At 40.1% G+C, this 21,727-nt stretch overlaps 2 protein-coding genes across 7 annotated transcripts in view; both read left to right on the plus strand.

The window, feature by feature from the left end:
• Pi3K92E (phosphatidylinositol 3-kinase 92E) overlaps window positions 1-20,523 on the plus strand; it is a 100,915-nt gene extending 80,392 nt beyond the window's left edge. For all 6 annotated transcript variants that reach the window (XM_071671303.1, XM_071671304.1, XM_071671301.1 and 3 more), the window contains 4 exons: window positions 8,165-8,307; window positions 14,231-14,550; window positions 17,952-18,071; window positions 20,018-20,523. In XM_071671303.1, coding sequence (XP_071527404.1) covers window positions 8,165-8,307; window positions 14,231-14,550; window positions 17,952-18,071; window positions 20,018-20,143 — 709 coding nt within the window. In that variant the 3' untranslated portion in view covers window positions 20,144-20,523. The remainder of the gene's footprint in view (window positions 1-8,164; window positions 8,308-14,230; window positions 14,551-17,951; window positions 18,072-20,017) is intronic.
• MED30 (Mediator complex subunit 30) overlaps window positions 20,513-21,727 on the plus strand; it is a 33,204-nt gene continuing 31,989 nt past the window's right edge. Inside the window, exon 1 of the mRNA XM_071671308.1 lies at window positions 20,513-20,646. The gene's annotated coding sequence lies outside the window, so the exon portion shown is untranslated. The remainder of the gene's footprint in view (window positions 20,647-21,727) is intronic.

Raw genomic sequence — 21,727 nt, forward strand, 5'->3', positions numbered from 1 at the left:
GAGACATATACATATATACACATGTACATAATTCACACTGTCTGCCTTTATTCATTCCTATCGCCACCTCGCCACACATGAAATAACAACTCCCTCCCCCCATATGAGTGCGAGGTAGCACTAGGAAAAGACAACAAGAGCCCCATTCGTTCACACTCAGTCTTTAGCTGTCATGTAATAATGCACCGAAACCACAGCTCCCTTTCCACATCCAGGCCCCACAGAACTTTCCATGGTTTACCCCAGACGCTTCACATGCCCTGGTTCAATCCATTGACAGCACGTTGACCCCGATATACCACATCATTCCAATTCACTCTATTCCTTGCACGCCTTTCACCCTCCTGCATGTTCAGGCCCCGATCACTCAAAATCTTTTTCACTCCATCTTTCCACCTCCAATTTGGTCTCCCACTTCTCCTCGTTCCCTCCACCTCTGACACATATATCCTCTTGGTCAATCTTTCCTCACTCATTCTCTCCATGTGACCAAACCATTTCAAAACACCCTCTTCTGCTCTCTCAACCACACTCTTTTTATTACCATACATCTCTCTTACCCTATTATTACTTACTCGATCAAACCACCTCACACCACATATTGTCCTCAAACATCTCATTTCCATCACATCCACCCTCCTCCGCACAACTCTATCCATAGCCCATTCCTTGCAACCATGCAACATTGTTGGAACCACTATTCATTCAAACATACCCATTTTTGCTTTCCAAGATAATGTTCTCGACTTCCACACATTCTTCAACGCTCCCAGAATTTTTGCCCCCTCCCTCACCCTATGATTTATTTCCGCTTCCATGGTTCCATCCGCTGCCAAATCCACTCCCAGATATCTAAAACACTTCACTTCCTCCAGTTTTTCTCCATTCAAACTTACCTCCCAATTGACTTGACCCTCAACCCTACTCTACCTAATAACCTTGCTCTTATTCACATTTACTCTCAACTTTCTTCTTTCGCACACTTTACCAAACTCAGTCACCAGCTTCTGCAGTTTCTCACATGAATCAGTCACCAGCGCTGTATCATCAGAGAACAACTGACTCTCTTCCCAAGCTCTCTCATCCACAACAGACTGCATACTTGCCCCTCTTTCCAAAACTCTTTCATTCACCTCCCTAACAACCCCATCCATAAACAAATTAAACAACCAAGGAGACATCACACACTCCTGCCACAAACTTACATTCACTGAGAACCAATCACTTTCCTCTCTTCCTACACGTACACATGCTTTACATCCTCAATAAAAACTTTTCACTGCTTCTAACAACTTGCCTCCCACTCCATATATTCTTAATACCTTCCACTGAGCATCTCTATCAACTCTATGATATGCCTTCTCCAGATCCATAAATGCTACATACAGATCCATTTGCTTTTCTAAGTATTTCTCACATACATTCTTCAAAGCAAACACCTGATCCACACATCCTCTACCACTTCTGAAACCACACTGCTCTTCCCCAATCTGATGCTCTGTACATGCCTTCACCCTCTCAATCAATACCCTCCCATATAATTTCCCAGGAATACTCAACAAACTTATACCTCTGTAATTTGAGCACTCGCCTTGGTTCCCTTTGCCTTTGTACCATGGCACTATGCAAGCATTCTGCCAATCCTCAGGCACCTCACATGAGTTATATATACATTAAATAACCTTACCAACCAGTCAACAATACAGTCACCCCCTTTTTTAATAAATTCCACTGCAATACCATCCCAACCCCCTGCCTTGCCGGCTTTCATCTTCCGCAAAGCTTTTACTACCTTTTCTCTGTTTACCCAATCATTTTCCCTAACCCTCTCACTTTGCGCACCACCTTGACCAAAACACCCTATATCTGCCACTCTATCATCAAACACATTCAACAAACCTTCAAAATACTCACTCCATCTCCTTCTCACATCACCACTACTTGTTATCACCTCCCCATTAGCCCCCTTCACTGAAGTTCCCATTTGCTCCCTTGTCTTACGCACTTTATTTACCTCCTTCCAAAACATCTTTTTATTCTCCCTAAAATTTAATGATACTCTCTCACCCCAACTCTCATTTGCCCTCTTTTTCACCTCTTGCACCTTTCTCTTGACCTCCTGCCTCTTTCTTTTATTCACCTTCCACTCATTTGCATTATTTCCCTGCAAAAATCATCCAAATGCCTCTCTCTTCTCTTTCACTAATAATCTTACTTCTTCATCCCACCACTCACTACCCTTTCTAATCTGCCCACCTTCCACGCTTCTCATGCCACATGCATCTTTTACGCAAGCCATCACTGCTTCCCTAAATACATCCCATTCCTCCCCCACTCCCTTTACCTCCTTTGTTCTCACCTTTTTCCATTCTGTACTCAGTCTCTCCTGGTACTTCCTCACACAAGTCTCCTTCTCAAGCTCACTTACTCTCACCACTCTCTTCACCCGAACATTCTCTCTTCTTTTCTGAAAACCTCTACAAATCTTCACCTTAGCCTCCACAAGATAATGATCAGACATCCCTCCAGTTGCACCTCTCAGCACATTAACATCCAAAAGTCTCTTTCGCGCGCCTATCAATTAACACATAATCCAGTAACGCTCTCTGGCCATCTCTCCTACTTACATACGTATACTTATGTATATCTCTTTTTAAACCAGGTATTCCCAAGCACCAGTCCTTTTTCAGCACATAAATCTACAAGCTCTTCACCATTTCCATTTACAACACTGAACACCCCATGTATACCAATTATTCCCTCAACTGCCACATTACTCACCTTTGCATTCAAATCACCCATCACTATAACCCGGTCTCGTGCATGAAAACCACTAACATGCTCATTCAGCTGCTCCCAAAACACTTGCCTCTCATGATCTTTCTTCTCATGTCCAGGTGCATATGCTTGCCTCTCATGATCTTTCTTCTCATGTCCAGGTGCATATGCAATAAATAATCACCCATCTCTCCATCAACTTTCAGTTTTACCCATATCAATCTAGAGTTTACTTTCTTACACTCTATGACATACTCCCACCACTCCAGTTTCAGGAGTAGTGCTACTCCTTCCCTTGCTCTTGTCCTCTCACTAACCCCTGACTTTACTCCCAAGACATTCCCAAACCACTCTTCCCCTTTATCCTTGAGCTTCGTTTCACTCAGAGCCAAAACATCGTGGTTCCTTACCTTAAACATACTACCTATCTCTTTTTTTCTCATCTTGGTTACATCCACATACATTTAGACACCCCAATCTGAGCCTTCGAGGAGGATGAGCACTCCCCGCGTGACTCCTTCTTCTGTTTCCCCTTTTAGAAAGTTAAAATACAAGGAAGGGAGGGTTTCTACCCCCCCCCCCCGCTCCTGTCCCCTCTAGTTGCCTTCTACGACATGTGAGGAATGCGTGGGAATTATTCTTTCTCCCCTATCCCCAGGGATATTATTATTATTTATTTTATTTATATTTATTTTGCTTTGTCGCTGTCTCCCGCGTTTGCGAGGTAGCGCAAGGAAACAGACGAAAGAAATGGCCCACCCCACCCCCATACACATGTATATACACACATGTCCACACACGCAAATATACATACCCATACATCTCAATGTACACATATATATACACACACAGACACATACATATATACACATGCACACAATTCACACTGTCTGCCTTTATTCATTCCCATCGCCACCTCGCCACACATGGAATAACATCCCCCTCCCCCCTCATTTGTGCAAGGTAGCGTTAGGAAAAGACAACAAAGGCCCCATTCGTTCACACTCAGTCTCTAGCTGTCATGCAATAATGCCAGAAACCACAGCTCCCTTTCCACATCCAGGCCACACAGAACTTTCCATGGTTTACCCCAGACGCTTCACATGCCCTGATTCAATCCATTGACAGCACGTCGACCCCGGTATACCACATCGATCCAATTCACTCTATTTCTTGCCTGCCTTTCACCCTCCTGCATGTTCAAGCCCCGATCACTCAAAATCTTTTTCACTCCATCTTTCCACCTCCAATTTGGACTCCCACTTATCCTCGTTCCCTCCACCTCCGACGCATATATCCTCTTGGTTAATCTTTCCTCACTCATTCTCTCCATGTGCCCAAACCATTTCAAAACACCCTCTTCTGCTCTCTCAACCACGCTCTTTTTATTTCCACACATCTCTCTTACCCTTACATTACTTACTCGATCAAACCACCTCACACCACACATTGTCTTCAAACATCTCATTTCCAGCACATCCACCTTCCTGCGTACAACTCTATCCATAGCCCACGCCTCGCAACCATACAACATTGTTGGAACCACTATTCCTTCAAACATACCCATTTTTGCTTTCCGAGATAATGTTCTCGACTTCCACACATTCTTCAAGGCTCCCAGGATTTTCGCCCCCTCCACCACCCTATGATTCACTTCCGCTTCCATGGTTCCATCCACTGCCAAATCCACTCCCAGATATGTAAAACACTTATTATTGGATGTTAATGTTCTGAGAGGTGCAACTGGAGGGATGTCTGATCATTATCTTGTGGAGGCTAAGGTGAAGATTTGTATGGGTTTTCAGAAAAGAAGAGTGAATGTTGGGGTGAAGAGAGTGGTGAGAGTAAGTGAGCTTAGGAAGGAGACTTGTGTGAGGAAGTACCAGGAGAGCTGAGTACAGAATGGAAAAAGGTGAGAAGTAAGGGGAGTGGGGGAGGAATGGGATGTATTTAGGGAATCAGTGATGGATTGCGCAAAAGATGCTTGTGGCATGAGAAGAGTGGGAGATGGGTTGATTAGAAAGGGTAGTGAGTGGTGGGATGAAGAAGTAAGAGTATTAGTGAAAGAGAAGAGAGAGGCATTTGGACGATTTTTGCAGGGAAAAAATGCAATTGAGTGGGAGATGTATAAAACAAAGAGACAGGAGGTCAAGAGAAAGGTGCAAGAGGTGAAAAAAAGGGCAAATGAGAGTTGGGGTGAGAGAGTATCATTAAATTTTAGGGAGAATAAAAAAGATGTTCTGGAAGGAGGTAAATAAAGTGCATAAGACAAAGGAGCAAGTGGGAACTTCAGTGATGGGCGCAAATGGGGAGGTGATAACAAGTAGTGGTGATGTGGAAGGAGATGGAGTGAGTATTTTGAAGGTTTGTTGAATGTGTTTGATGATAGAGTGACAGATATAGGGTGTTTTGGTCGAGGTGGTGTGCAAAGTGAGAGGGTTAGGGAAAATGATTTGGTAAACAGAGAAGAGGTAGTAAAAGCTTTGCGGAAGATGAAAACCGGCAAGGCAGCAGGTTTGGATGGTATTGCAGTGGAATTTATTAAAAAAGGGGGTGACTGTATTGTTGACTGGTTGGTAAGGTTATTTAATGTATGTATGACTCATGGTGAGGTGCTTGAGGATTGGCAGAATGCGTGCATAGTGCCATTGTACAAAGGCAAAGGGGATAAGAGTGAGTGCTCAAATTACAGAGGTATAAGTTTGTTGAGTATTCCTGGGAAATTATATGGGAGGGTATTGATTGAGGGGGTAAAGGCATGTACAGAGCATCAGATTGGGGAAGAGCAGTGTGGTTTCAGAAGTGGTAGAGGATGTGTGGATCAGGTGTTTGCTTTGAAGAATGTATGTGAGAAATACTTAGAAAAGCAAATGGATTTGTATGTAGCATTTATGGATCTGGAGAAGGCATATGATAGAGTTGATAGAGATGCTCTGTGGAAGGTATTAAGAATATATGGTTTGAGAGACAAGTTGTTAGAAGCAGTGAAAAGTTTTTATTGAGGATGTAAGGCATGTGTATGTGTAGGAAGAGAGGAAAGTGATTGCTTCTCAGTGAATGTAGGTTTGCAGCAGGGATGTGTGATGTCTCCTTGGTTGTTTAATTTGTCTATGGATGAGGTTGTTAGGGAGGTGAATGAAAGAGTTTTGGAAAGAGGGGCAAGTATGCAGTCTCTTGTGGATGAGTGAGCTTGGGAAGCGAGTCAGTTGTTGTTCGCTGATGATACAGCGCTGGTGGCTGATTCATGTCAGAAACTGCAGAATTGGTGACTGAGTGTGGTAAAGTATGTGAAAAAAGAAAGCTGAGAGTAAATGTGAATAAGAGCAAGGTTATTAGGTAGAGTAGGGTTGAGGGTCAAGTCAACTGGGAGGTAAGTTTGAATGGAGAAAAACTGGAGGAAGTAAAGTGTTATAGATATCTGGGAGTGGATTTGGCAGCGGATGGAACCATGGAAGCAGAAGTGAATCATAGGGTAGGGGAGGGGGCAAAAATTCTGGGAGCGTTGAAGAATGTGTGGAAGTCGAGAACATTATCTTGGAAAGAAAAATGGGTATGTTTGAAGGAATAGTGGTTCCAACAATGTTGTATGGTTGCGAGGCGTGGGCTATGGATAGAGTTGTGCGCAGGAGGGTGGATGTGCTGGAAATGAGATGTTTGAGGACAATATGTGGTGTGAGGTGGTTTGATCGAGTAAGTAATGTTAGGGTAAGAGAGATGTGTGGTAATAAAAAGAGTGTGTTGAGAGAGCAGAAGAGGGTGTTTTGAAATGGTTTGGGCACATGGAGAGAATGAGTGAGGAAAGATTGACCAAGAGGATATATGTGTCATTGATGGAGGGAACAAGGAGAAGTGGGAGACCAAATTGGAGGTGGAAAGATGGAGTGAAAAAGATTTTGAGTGATTGGGGCCTGAACATGCAGGAGGGTGAAAGGCGTGCAAGGAATAGAGTGAATTGGATCGATGTGGTATACCGGGGTTGACGTGCTGTCAGTGGATTGAATCAAGGCATGTGAAGCGTCTGGGGTAAACCATGGAAAGTTCTGTGGGGCCTGGATGTGGAAAGGGAGCTGTGGTTTCGGGCATTATTGCATGACAGCTGGAGACTGAGTGTGAACGAATGGGGCCTTTGTTGTCTTTTCCTAGCGCTACCTCGCACACATGAGGGGGGAGGGGGATGGTATTCCATGTGTGGCGAGGTGGCGATGGGAATGAATAAAGGCAGACAGTGTGAATTGTGTGCATGGGTATATATGTATGTGTCTGTGTGTGTATATATATGTGTACATTGAGATGTATAGGTATGTATATTTGCGTGTGTGTATATACATGTGTATGGGGGTGGGTTGGGCCATTTCTTTCTTCTGTTTCCTTGCGCTACCTCGCAAATGCAGGAGACAGTGACAAAGCAAAATAATAAAAATATAATAATATTATTATTATTATTATTATTACCACTATTACTATTATTATTATTATTATTATTATTATTATTATTATTATTATTATTATGTGACCTTTTCACAAGGGGCTTTTCCAGCTTCAAGGCTGCTCTGTAGTCAGTTGCAGAGAAAGGATTGACTCCTTTGGAGTGAGATGTTTGTTGGCAAGTTTATACCCTGGTGATACACCCTCGCCAAGCACTTTTAATCCGGTAACTCCATACAATATTAAAGAGATAGTGAAGAAAATTGTATGTAACAAACTAATGGGCTTCTTTAAACAAATATTCTTTTTCCTGTATCAAAGTTAGATTCATGATAATGGAAAAATTATGGATTATTCACCTCCTCCCCTATCTGATACTCTGCACATGCTTTCACCCTTTTAGTTACCACTGTCCGATACAATTTACCAGGTGCAATCAACAAACTTATACCTCTGCAGTTTGAGCATTCACCTTTGCACCCCTTGTGTTTATAGAGCGGCATTATACGCGCATTCTGCCAATCTTCAGGCACCTAACCATCATCTATATGTACAGTGAAAATCCAACTAACCAATCAACAGTAGTCACCTTTTCTTAAAAATTCAGCCGCAATACCATCCACTCCAGCCACCTCATAACTTTTCATATTATGCAAGGCTTTTACCACATCTTTCCTTTTCATCTAACCACTTTTCAAGACTCTCTTCACTAACTCCATTACCCAAACACCCTACATCTGCCACCCAATTATAAACAACATTCAGCAATCCTTCAAAGTACTCACTCTGGCTACTCCTCACCTTATCACTACTTGTTACTATTCTAAGTATGATGAATAATGAAAAATGTTTGTAAAGATTCTTCATATTTCACTTTCTTCAAATACTGTGGAAGGTGACCGTATATTTAGTTATATGAATCCATATTAGTTGTAACCTATTAATTTTCTTACATCCTCAGAATGAGTCCCTATAGTTGTATGTCAACTGATAATCGTGAAGGAATCATCCAAGTTGTATTGAATGCTGAGACTATTGCTAATATTCAGAGACAGAAAGGCATGTTCTCTGCAACTTGTGCATTTAGGAAAGGATCATTGTTAGGTAAGTCACTTTTTTTTCTTTAATTGTTTAGTCTGTAAATATTTTCACCTTTGCACCAAGCCTTGTGGTCATCAGAGAGAGCTCTTGCTTAGGGGAGGTCAAAACCCTATCTTGCTCTTTGATAAAGCTTAAGCCACGAGGATTTCACCCTCTTCCACCACCATATGTATAAGGCCAGCTTATGCTTGATTAGAGAAGTTCAAGAACCATACAGCAGGCCACTAAGAGGGAAAACCCATCACATGTTGATAGATCTGGCAAGAAGCTGAGGAAGATGCTTAATTTAGAATTGAAAACGAAGGTAATCACCCAATATGAAAGAGGAAAAATGTTAATGTGATTGCACATGATCTACAGTTGTCCTATTCAACAGTCTCCTTTGTTTTAAAGGACAGAAAAAATACTTGAAATTGTAAGGTTCGGCAAGTATAAAGTCTACAATGATAACAAAGTAACAAGGGCCCATCCATGAAATGGAAAAGTTGATGATGCTGTGGATGGAAGATCAGATTCAAAAACATGTACCTCTAAGCTCACTAACAATTCAGGTGAAGGCTAGAAGACTTTTTGAGACTTTGAAGGAACAAGTGGGCAAGGATTACATCAAGAACTTCTCAGCAAGTCATAGTTGGTTCAGTAGATTTAAAAAAGATGTAGCTTGCACAGTGTTCAAGTCACAGGTGAAGCAGCAAGTGCTGACAAAGGAGCTGCCAAAAAGGTAAAAAATAAAACAAGGAATTTTTTTAGTAAACCCTAGAGTGATTTTAAAGAATGGCAATTCATAAAGCTGGTTAAACAAAAATGAGCTTAACATAAAAAATTAAATTCATGAAATATGACCTAAAGAATCTTGAATAAACAGATCATATAATAAAGCTGGTTAGTAAAAAAATGAGATAATCATGATAGAAACTGAGAAGGATAAAAGAATGCTGTACAGGTATACAAATTCTTTATGCGTTGCTGACATATGTTTGACTTATGTCCATTTCGAGATCCAACCAGTCGGTCAGAATGGAACTTTGACGTATGTTGGGGATAGTTAGTACAATGATCTGTTTTGGAGGTATCTCTGACCAGCTGGCATTTATGAGTTTTTCCTATATGATACCGTGGACTTCACTAGTTTGCTTATTTTATATTTTTATGGGGATAGGGGAGAAAGAATACTTCCCACACTTTCTTCACGTGTTGTAGAAGGCAACTAAAGGGGACGGGAGCAGGGGGCCAGAAACCCTCCCGTCCTTGTATTTTAACTTTCTAAAAGGGGAAACAGAAGAAGGAGTCACGCGGGGAGTGCTCATCCACCTCGAAGGCTCAGATTGGGGTGTCTAAATGTGTGTGGATGTAACCAAGATGAGAAAAAAGGAGAGCTAGGTAGTATGTTTGAGGAAAGGAACCTGGATGTTTTGGCTCTGAGTGAAACGAAGCTTAAGGATAAAGGGGAAGAGTGGTTTGGGAATGTCTTGGGAGTAAAGTCAGGGGTTAGTGAGAGGACAAGAGCAAGGGAAGGAGTAGCACTACTCCTGAAACAGGAGTTGTGAGAGTATGTGATAGAGTGTAAGAAAGTAAATTCTAGATTGATATGGGTAAAACTGAAAGTTGATGGAGAGAGATGGATGATTATTGGTGCATATGCACCTGGGCATGAGAAGAAAGATCATGAGAGGCAAGTGTTTTGGGAGCAGCTGAATGAGTGTGTTAGTGGTTTTGATGCACAAGACCGGGTTATAGTGATGGGTGATTTGAATGCAAAGGTGAGTAATGTGGCAGTCAAGGGAATAATTGGTATACATGGGGTGTTCAGTGTTGTAAATGGAAATGGTGAAGAGCTTGTAGATTTATGTGCTGAAAAAGGACTGGTGATTGGGAATACCTGGTTTAAAAAGTGAGATATACATAAGTATACGTATGTAAGTAGGAGAGATGGCCAGAGAGGGTTATTGGATTATGTATTAATTGATAGGCGCACGAAAGAGAGACTTTTGGATGTTAATGTTCTGACAGGTGCAACTGGAGGGATGTCTGATCGTTATCTTGTGGAGGCAAAGGTGAAGATTTGTAGAGGTTTTCAGAAAAGAAGAGAGAATGTTTGGGTGAAGAGAGTGGTGAGAGTAAGTGAGCTTGGGAAGGAGACATTGTTGACTGGTTGGTAAGGTTATTTAATGTATGTATGATTCATGGTGAGGTGCCTGAGGATTGGCGGACTGCTTGCATAGTGCCATTGCACAAAGGCAAAGGGGATAAGAGTGAGTGCTCAAATTACAGAGGTATAAGTTTGTTGAGTATTCCTGGTAAATTATATGGGAGGGGATTGATTGAGAGGTTGAAGGCATGTACAGAGCATCAGATTGGGGAAGAGCAGTGTGGTTTCAGAAGTGGTAGAGGATGTGTGGATCAGGTGTTTGCTTTGAAGAATGTATGTGAGAAATACCTAGAAAAACAAATGGATTTGTATGTAGCATTTATGGATCTGGAGAAGGCATATGATAGAGGTGATAGAGATGCTCTGTGGAAGGTATTAAGAATATATGGTGTGGCAGGCAAGTTGTGAGAAGCAGTGAAAAGTTTTTATCGAGGATGTAAGGCATGTGTACGTGTAGGAAGAGAGGAAAGTGATTGGTTCTCAGTGAATGTGGGCTTGTGGCAGGGGTGTGTGATGTCTCCATGGTTGTTTAATTTGTTTATGGATGGGGTTGTTAGGGAGGTGAATGCAAGAGTTTTGGAAAGAGGGGCAAGTATGCAGTCTGTTGTGGATGAGAGAGCTTGGGAAGTGAGTCAGTTGTTGTTCGCTGATGATACAGCACTGGTGGCTGATTCATGTGAGAAACTGCAGAAGCTGGTGACTGAGTTTGGTAAAGTGTGTGAAAGAATAAAGTTAAGAGTAAATGTGAATAAGAGCAAGTTTATTAGTTACAGTAGGGTTGAGGGTCAAGTCAATTGTGAGGTAAGTTTGAATGGAGAAGAACTGGAGGAAGTAAAGTGTTTTAGATATCTGGGAGTGGATTTGGCAGTGGATGGAACCATGGAAGCGGAAGTGAATCATACGGTGGGGGAGGGGCGAAAATTCTGGGAGCATTGAAGAATGTTTGGAAGTTGAGAACATTATCTCGGAAAGCAAAAATGTGTATGTTTGAAGGAATAGTGGTTCCAACAATGTTGTATGGTTGCGAGGCGTGGGCTATGGATGGAGTTGTGCATAGGAGGGTGGATGTGCTGGAAATGAGATGTTTGAGGACAATATGTGGTGTGAGGTGGTTTGATCAAGTAAGTAATGTAAGGGTAAGAGAGATGTGTGGTAATAAAAAGAGTGTGGTTGAGAGCAGAAGAGGGTGTTTTGAAATGGTTTGGTCACATGGAGAGCATGAGTGAGGAAAGATTGACCAAGAGGATATATGTGTCGGAGGTGGAGGGAACGAGGAGAAGTGGGAGACCAAATTGGAGGTGGAAAGATGGAGTGAAAAAGATTTTGAGTGATCGGGGCCTGAACATGCAGGAGGGTGAAAGGCGTGCAAGGAATAGAGTGAATTGGAACGATGTGGTATACCGGGGTCGACGTGCTGTCAATGGATTGAATCAGGGCATGTGAAGCGTCTTTGGTAAACCATGGAAAGTTGTGTTGGGCCTGGATGTGGAAAGGGAGCTGTGGTATCGGTGCATTATTACATGACAGCTAGAGACTGAGTGTGAACGAATGGGTCCTTTGTTATCTTTTCCTAGAGCTACCTCGCACACATGAGGGGGGAGGGGGATGGTATTCCACATGTGGTGAGGTGGCAATGGGAATAAATAAAGGCAGACAGTATGAATTATGTACATGTGTATGTATGTATATGTCTGTGTGTGTATATATATGTGTACATTGAGATGTATAGGTATGTATATTTGCGTGTATGGATGTGTATGTGGGTGGGTTGGGCCATTCTTTTGTCTGTTTCCTTGCGCTACCTCGCTAACGCGGGAGACAGCGACAAAGCAAAATAAATAAATATAGATAAATATGTTTTTGGTATAGAATCATGCTTACAGATGATTTTTATTTGTATATTTAGTTTATGGGAGTCTGAACTAGATAGGCTTACAGGATATTTTCATTATGGTAGCATCCATACACTGGTGAGCCAACCATACTAGTTTAGCATGGGACATAACTTGCTCACATAGGTGGTTGACTTTGTTGAGGCTGGCCTTTACCCTATGATGATGATGCTGACCCTCAATATTATTCTCTTGTTAACTCACTGTTTTAAACGTTTATTACAATAAGTATTTACTAAATCATTTCTTATATGGGGATATTGTCAATTCATGTCCTGAGATTTTAGGACTGATTTACTTGGTTGAAAGATTTAAGTTCTTGCTTGTATAGACCTCACTGATCTTTGTTATGAAAGTTGCCATCTTCTGGTCTTTTTTATTTCATAACCCTGTGTCATTGGAGGAGAAATAAAGAAAGACCATGAGGCTTGAGGTTCCCTTGCATCCATTAATGTATGGGGAGACTATTAAAACCAATTTAGAGAGTTATATATTGAAGGGGAATCACTGCAACCCCTTATGTGACTGTTCTAGATTGGAACTTCAGCAGATCTTTGTTTTACAATAGTATATAGAGTTCAAGCTGTTGTTAGTGGTCAGGTGCAGCACATCATTGAACAGGGTATTTTACAGTCTTAGTTTTCATTCTAAACACAACAGATGTTTTAGTTTATGTTGTAAGTTTAGCTAAGGGTGTAATGGAACTTCATCCATAGAAGACCTTGCAGGACCCATGCAGATTGTTAGTTTCCATTCTAACTCTGTCATAGCTTAAGTAATATATTTTTGTGATGTTCACCTAAACAGTGGTTAGATCTGTCTATTTATCCCTGTATCTCTGATGCCCATTCCCTTCAGTAACTCCTTCAAGTGGGTGGCCAACAGGAAAATAGTCTCCATAAATGGTGAACTCCAGTGCCACTTTTGAGCCTTTAGTGCCTCACCTCAACTCAACTCAAGTGCAGTGTTTTCAGAGGCTCTTACCTAATGTTCCTATCAACTACTTTTGTCTTGCGTCTACCTCATGTTCCAACCTATTTTCAGGCCTTGTCTTCAACTGCATGCCAGGAGGATCATTGGGTATTATGCCAGCTCAAGAGTCCATTGTATATCGAAATATAGTCATTCTCTGTGAATTGATAAAGGTATCCTTTCCCTGTAGGTATGATATATGAGAAGCAATGACGTTTACATGACCTTTAGACCTTTATTCTCATTCTGTTTTAGATTTTGATATTTCAAGTTAAGAGGTTAACAAGCAGGGGCATGCATACATTGATAGTGTTTATTATTCATGAATAAGAACTCACTGTACAGTGATAATATTTGACATATAAGCTTGAGTACATATATTGTAATCATGGGTATGCTAACATGTATTCAGTAACAGATAAACAAGTAGGGTGCAAGCATTGCAGTTAGAATTTTCAAGGTTTGGATGTAGTGTAGAATGAGTACATAAAATAAGAACTGGGTTGTCAGGGTTGCAGAGTGAGGAATGGAATAGAGGAGGAAATATATATTGGTTGAAATAGTGAAGGTGGTTCTGAGAGGAAATGGATATAAGGAAACAATGGCTGTGAGATGGTTGGCCAGTATGATGTGGATGAATGAAGTGAAAGGATGATGATGAAAGTTAAGATTAAGAAAAAGGTGGAAGGGTAGAGTTGGAGAATGCAGTTCAAAGTTATATTGACAGTGTGAACTGGACAGAGTTTTCCCAAAACAGGGGTACACGTGGAGGACAATGTATGGAACACCCTGCTGAATCAAAAATAATGTAATGGAAACGAATACAGAGTGAGAACACTTTAGACATTTGATTGAGGATTACTTGTAAAGTTTGTGATATGTTTAACATGCTTCTTTTTTCTTCTCTTTTTAGCCTGGTTGAAGGATCACAACCCCACTGATGCATTGCTCAATAAGGCCATCCATGAGTTTACTCTTTCTTGTGCTGGCTACTGTGTGGCTACTTATGTCTTAGGGATTGCTGATCGCCACTCTGACAACATTATGGTCATGAAGAATGGACAACTGTTTCATATTGATTTTGGACACATTCTTGGTCACTTCAAGGAAAAGTTTGGCATTAGACGTGAACGTCAGCCTTTTGTTCTTACACATGACTTCATTAATGTTATCACTAAGGGGCGACAAACACGTTCAGAAGAATTTGAACATTTCAAGGGTTATTGTGAAAAGGTAAGCTAAAGGTTATTAACTGTACTGTGAACTTTAAACATAAGGCAGTATTTTTGACATTCATGAATTGTTGATTAATTTTCATATTTTTTTAAGTAGTTACTCTGTAAGGCAGCTTAATCCAGGTGAGAATTTCTTCCTTGCCTTATTCTGTTCCCAGATAAATATGATGTAGCAGGTAACCAAGTCAGCAGATAAAATGAAGAAATAGTAAGCATTTAAGAGTAACTAGACTGCCTTAGGGGGTTGAGCGTCTGTACCCTTTTTGCTAGCTTATAGGATGGGGACTGTGGACCCAACAGAAGGTGATTTTATTGTTGGATGACAACAGCATTCCTAAAGCTACTTTCAGTAAGAGATGCAATTTCATATAGGTGAGTGGACTGTAAGAGAAATAAATGATTTATGTAAAAGTGTGGTAAGTGTAGAAAAGGAAAAGATAGATATCATGGTTGGAAAATGTGATCAACCAAATTGTCATGGCAGGTGATATATTTAATAAAGTGCACTTTTTATGCACATAACTGACTAGATGAGTGTTATTTTTGCACTTACTGGTAAGAGTCTTGTACTTTGATTAATGTGTGAAACAAGCATTTTGCTAAACTGAAGAAATGAAAGTTTATGTTAAGATCCATCCTATAAAAGCTCTTTCATCAAACATACAATAAAAGTAAGCTTTCTTGAATGCTAAAGATTATATCAAATACTTTTAGACTAAACTTCATTCAATAAAGTTGGTTAGATGAACAAAAGAGTACATAGAATTTTAAGAATGAGCTTGGAGAAGAAAGGCTTTGAAATATGATGTAAACATTCATTCATAAATAGTTGTTTGCATTAGTATAAAGCCCATCATTCCCATTAACCCTTTTGGTGCTGTGGATGTTATTCTACTTCTACAGAGGAGGGTGCTGTGAATGTCAGTCTAGACACACATGTAATTTCCTGTCACCAAGCTGAATTTTGCACTCTTTTAGCTGGCTATAGATGGCAGCCCAAACAAAGGAGGAGTCACTGGAGGTGCTTGGAGGACTCAGTAACCCACTAGTGACCCAGAGGGTAGTTGTACTCACTAAGGACTCACAGAGTTTGTGGCATCCACCCCCATCCATCGTACCTACCTCCATCACCTAGTTGAACCCACATCATGCTTACTTAAGATTAGCCAATCCTTTGAATTATGTATTTTTCGTAAACTACACATGCCTAAGTCTTAATTCATAAGAAATATTAGTGATTTTGATAGTTTTCCTGTACTTAATCATACAGATGAAAAAGTTACAATATTGAATGTTTTGCTGCAAATACAGGGTTGACCAGTCTGTTAGATAACATGTTTTTCCTAAATTAGGAACAGTTAAGCCTTCATTCTTATGAGAATAAGATTGTTTTTATTCATCTTTCAGAACTGAAAACAGATTTATTTTTTGTGCACCAACAGGGTTGAAGTGAAAGAGAGAGGCAAAAGTTTTTTGCAAATACTCAAGAGAATTGAAGGAGAGAGTGAGGACAATGAAAAAGAGAAATTGATAGGCAGTAATGGAAATTCGAATGTTTAGGAACAAAGAGTTGATTGGTCTAACTTCTGATAAAAGATTGACTCATGGCCCACAGGAAGAAATCAAGAATGTAGCTGATATTAACAAAAATGTATCTGTTCAACCAAGTTCAAGGAAAGACCTGGTCCCACAGTCAAAAAGAGTTGCTTATGGTTCCAAAGTTGAAATAGATCACTAAAGGTATGAGAGCATGAAAAGAACAAATGAGAAACAGGGAAACGAGTGAATCTAGCATTTTAATTGTGCATATTTTCACTAAACAGATTTACACTGCCTTTCTTGCAGACATCATCAAAGCCTTGCAGGTACCTGCAGTAAGGATTAACTCAGAAATTGGGATTACACAGATGTTATAAGTTCCATAGATCACTAGTTGTTTGGTAATATGAAAACCTCTACCACCATCCCCTGACATGTCAAATTTCTGGACCTTATTTGTTACAGCCTAAGAAGATGCAAGACCTCTGTAACTCTTGCCTTTGTTGACATCAACAGAGCTTTTGCCCAAGTTACCCATATATTTTCATAACAAAGCCATCAAACTTCTCATGCATGTAGACTTCCATAATGAGTGTCATCAGACATTACAAATTTGAGAGGCTATCTCCATCTCTCATCAGTTAGAAGATGTAATTGATGTCTTGATAGATACATTCATTCTTTGGAAGTACATCGAGGACTGTACCATAGGTATCAACTTAAGCGATTAAATCACCTGCCAGAAGATCCTATGAAGGGCACAAGTGATAAGATTTTGAAACCCTCTGCTCTTATGTTATCATTGTCCAAAAGTAGGAACAAGTTAAATTACATGAGGATTTTTCATTTAAGCCTCAAAGAACTAAGTTGGGAAAGATGAACAATTATAAAGACAATTATAAAGACATTATATTTTTTTTATTATGTAACCTAAGATACCTTTTATGGGGTTCCTGCAACTTCAAGACTGCACTCCAATCAGTAAGAGGGAAACTTGTCACACAAAAGGAGCTAGGAGATCTTTGATAAGATTACACTCCTCTTCAAGTGTTGACAATGATATACCATCCCAGAAGGAGACAGTTCCCTTACTAGACTGTACTCATATTTGTCCATTGACATGATACAGCATAGCCAATGTGACTTTTCACTCATGGTGTTACTGCTTTCACCTGTTTATCTATTTGTATGTCTGATGCCTGTTCCTTGCAAGAGCTCCTTTAGGGGGGTGGCCGCAGAAAAAGTCTCCTTAAATATGAACTCCAGTGCCACTTTTTAGCATGTATTGCCACACTCTTAACAGGCCACTGGCAAAGGGCAACCATAGCGCAGCTTTTTCAAAGGCTCCTACCTAAGTTCCTACCTAATGTGCCTACCTTATGTTCCAACCTAATGCTTCTGTCTAATGTCCCAACCTACTACTTCTATCTACCATTTTACCAAAAGGCAGGGTTAGTGCATAGCACTCACCACAAGAATAAATTAGAGTTACAAAGAAAGAGTTGTGCAAGCTGAGTATTGTCAGGTGTTATATATGAAAAAGTGAGATTGTATGTTTGTGGAGAGAATGCATAGATTGATATGTTCTTTAGATATCATTCTGCCTTACTGTTTTGTTGTGTTTCAACTAGATAAGTCCTTGAATGTATGTATTTTATTAACTAACTGGGCTTGTATATCATAGCAAATAGTTTTTTATGGTTTTCTGCTTACTGAACCATAAATAGCTCATGATATGCATATGTTATGCTGCCAACTGTATTTGTGTTGATTAGTGTTATATCTTTATTTGTTTTGCAATGAAGATTTAAGACTTAATTTAAGTAATGCTCAGCTCAAGTGAAAATGGTTTAATTTCAGGCTTTTCTGATTTTGCGGAAATATGGCTCCTTCATTATCTCCCTCTTTGCAATGATGATATCAACTGGGCTGCCAGAACTTCAGAGTGAGAAGGATCTTAACTACTTAAAGGAAACTTTGGTAAGCCTGATATTTATACTCCTGTCATTTTATTACAGAAGTTTACAGTTTTTGAATGCTTAAATCTAAGAATAGCTATGATGAACAATGCATCAGATGCAACAAACGACTGTGACTCTTGTCAATACTGTTGGCTTTAAAGAAATTGAAGAACAAAATATGGCTAAATTTCTGGAGTCACAATTTGGAGATCTGACCAATGAAGAATTTATGTAGGTGAAGGCAGAAAAACTCGCAAGAAGAACTGGTAGAAACACGCCTGTCCTCCACCTTACAGCCAAGGGGTTAGCAGAAGCATTTAGCTACCTTGACAAGGCTATGATCCCTTTTATGACATGGATCCCAACTGTAAATGTGCCTTAATGTTCTTTAGAAGGCTTACAGATCTTTCATGTGGCTACCAACAAATTATTAAAGGGAGAACACTTGAAAACTTTTTCAAATGGCCTTGGACCCAAATTCATTGCAAGCAAAGAGGAGCTCAGGAAGCAGCCATCCCTCTGGACTCCCTGCCAGCCTGGTAAAATACCCTCCCTAAACTCCCTGACTTCTCATATGTCTATGGGAAAGGGTCACAGAAAGGGACACGACTGCTGCCCTATCATCATTGGGTATGACTTTACTTGGGAGATTGGCATCCCTGCCTCCCCTGAGCAACGCATTTGTGCATTATGCAAAAGACCTGATAGCCACACTCTTGTCCACTACCTTCTAAGATGTCTCCATACACAACATTTCCTTGACGCCTCTGGACCATCACTCCATGACCCTTTGACAGAGACACGTTGATCCTCCCCATACTGGCCGGATGATATGTAAACAATATTGATTATGTGTTTAAGGAATGTCCTTCTTTCCTTAGGGTTTAGCAAGCCCCATTGTTATATTTATATGTATGTACTCATGACACTTGCCAGATGCTTCTGGTAGTATTATACAAGGAGACGAGGTTAGTGACAGCATTAGGATCTCATTCCCCTATTAAAGAATAAACTATCGAATTGAAAATGGCCTTGGAAAACTTTCCTCCACGTACAGATGAAACAATTGCTGAATTAGATAATTCATGTGGTGGCAGACAGGCCAAGAACCCCTCCCATTAATGAACTTTCCAACCTGTCCCACTCCACCATCACCTTAAGCCCTCATCACCACATTAAATGATGTTTTCATTAAATCAGTAGATTTAGTGAAAAGAGAGTGTGGTAAGCTGAAGGATAGTGAGTGGTGGTATGTGGAAGTTAAGTTGTTAGTAAAACAGAGAAGAGAGAGATGTTTGGGTTATACCTGGAGGGAAGGAGTGTGAGTGATTGGGAGAGGTACAAAAGAAAGCTGCAGGAGGTCAGGTTAAGGGTACAGGGGCTGAAAAGCATTGAATAAGAGATGGAATCAGTATCGACAAACTTAGGGGCGAATAAGATATTTTGGAAGGAGATGAATTTTGTGGGGAGAACAAGAGAACAGATGGGAGCATCATTGTGAGGGAGAGCAGATGAGGAGATGGTAACAGCAAAGAAGAAGGAAAGAGGAGATGGAATGAGTATCCTGTTGAATTTTTTGGATGATAGGAAGCACTTAGGACAAGTTGGTATGCAAAGCAAGAGAGGAAATGGTGAAAGCCTTGCATAAGATGAAGTGTGGCAAAGCAGCTGGAGTGGATGGTATTGCGTTTGAATTTTGCAAGAAAGTGGATGACAATATTATGGATTAGTTAGTCATCATTGTCATTGCCTGTATTGCCTAAGATGACAAACTTCAGGAGTGGCAGAATGTTTGTGCAGTATAGTGCCATTATTTAAAGACAAGGGGTACAAGTGAATGCTTGAATTGCAGGGTTATAAATCAGTTGAGCATACTTGGTATGTTGTATGGGAGAGTTTCATGTTTCTTAATTGTGTTCTGTATATATTTCTTGTAAAGCTTATCTGTTTTGTTTTCCTTTTCAGAAACTAGATTTGTCAGAGGAAGAAGCTCGAGATCATTTCCGCTCCAAGTTTGATGAGGCTTTAGCCAATGCATGGAAGACATCTGTAAACTGGGCTTTCCATTCAGTTGCAAAAAATAATCGTTGAACATGGCTTATGTCTAGTTTTTGATATGTTGATTTTTTATGTTTGCAAATTTTAATTATTAAATGTCTCTGATATTTCCAGCACAAAAGAAGTACTCCAATAGTGGGAGCAGGCCATTGCTATCAAACAGGTTTTGATGAAGATACATCTTAATGTTTTCTGCACATGGCTGGAATATCTAGACATTCACATGACAAAAATCATAATGAAAGGATTGCTTGGTTGTTGTTAAATGTGGAAAATATATATTTGAAAATGTATAGAAATTATTGATTAATAACTTTATGGATAACATGAAGATTGGTAATGACTTTCACATGTTACAAATTGAGCTTATTTTACCTTGGAGAAAGTTATTTTTCAATAGATTTTAAAAGATGTCTAGCCTATAATTCTCCTGCAGGTGTCTCTGTGCTATTTATTATTTCATTATGTATCCCTAGGTCACCTCTTTTGGGCCTCATGCAGCTTCGAGGTGGCACTTTAAGTGGGAGCAGGATAAGGTGGGTTCCTTTGATGTGAGAAAGTCCTTTATGATGCTGTACTATTTTCTGTCAGCTGATAATGATATGACCTTGTTCAGACCTGCCAACCCTTACATTTTTGCCATATTTATTACATTTTTGTGAAAATACGGCAGTATGATTTTTCTTAGTAAAATACATTTTTTTGATTCTGGTCGTATGTTCATGTATTGTACATGTAATGTGTATGTAATGTATGGGAAGTTCACAGGGGAGCACTGTTCAGTATATAGTGTATGTTCTCATTGTGCACGCAAGTATTAATGCAGTGTACAAAATAACAGTCAGACCAGTCAATTTCGAACCATTTCGCGGAAATGACTGCACAAATTGTTGCATGGTTGGTCTTACCGTCGAATCATGTCTTTAGTTTGTGTAACCAGGCTAGTCCCACTCCTCGGCCAGGCCCTCCTGAGGTTCGAAAAGTTGTGCAAAATTGTCATTTACAGAAGTGGATAAGAAATTACCAGTTTCCTTCCATCTATTTCTGTTCTTCAAAGTAGCGAAATTTGATTTACAAAGATTTTCTAGCAGTGACAGATGAAGAGTAACAATGAAAATTTTGCTTGAAAAATCAAATCCTCAGCATGTAAGTTACATCCTCACATCAGTTTATTTGGGCCTTGACCATTAATTAAAGGGGATAAAATGAACTACTATGTATAAACCAAAATCTTTCCTGCAAAATTTAATGCAGCTAATCTCTAACAAACTAGTGAAAATGTATACATTACCATTACGAATGCCAACTCATTTCTGTGTGAAAGTGATCTAATAAGGAAAGTCAGTTAGACAATAACCAATTCATAATGGAAGAGTTTGAAGAGGTCGAAATGTTATAGCCATCCCCTATGTGGGAAAACTTGATCCTCATGTTTTGATGTTTTGGCTTGCCACTGTTCATATCACATATCGTGCTATGCATCATTGAGCGAGTCAATGATGAGCTGGAGGATAGTGAAGTCACTTCATCATGGCATCAATTTCGGGTGCAAAATCAAGCAGGAAGAAGCAGACTTTTCACTCTGAAAACACCAGGAAGTGGCCCTGCATTGTGCAA

Source organism: Panulirus ornatus, chromosome 16, assembly GCF_036320965.1.
Source record: "Panulirus ornatus isolate Po-2019 chromosome 16, ASM3632096v1, whole genome shotgun sequence".
Classification (NCBI taxonomy): Eukaryota; Metazoa; Arthropoda; class Malacostraca; order Decapoda; family Palinuridae; genus Panulirus; species Panulirus ornatus.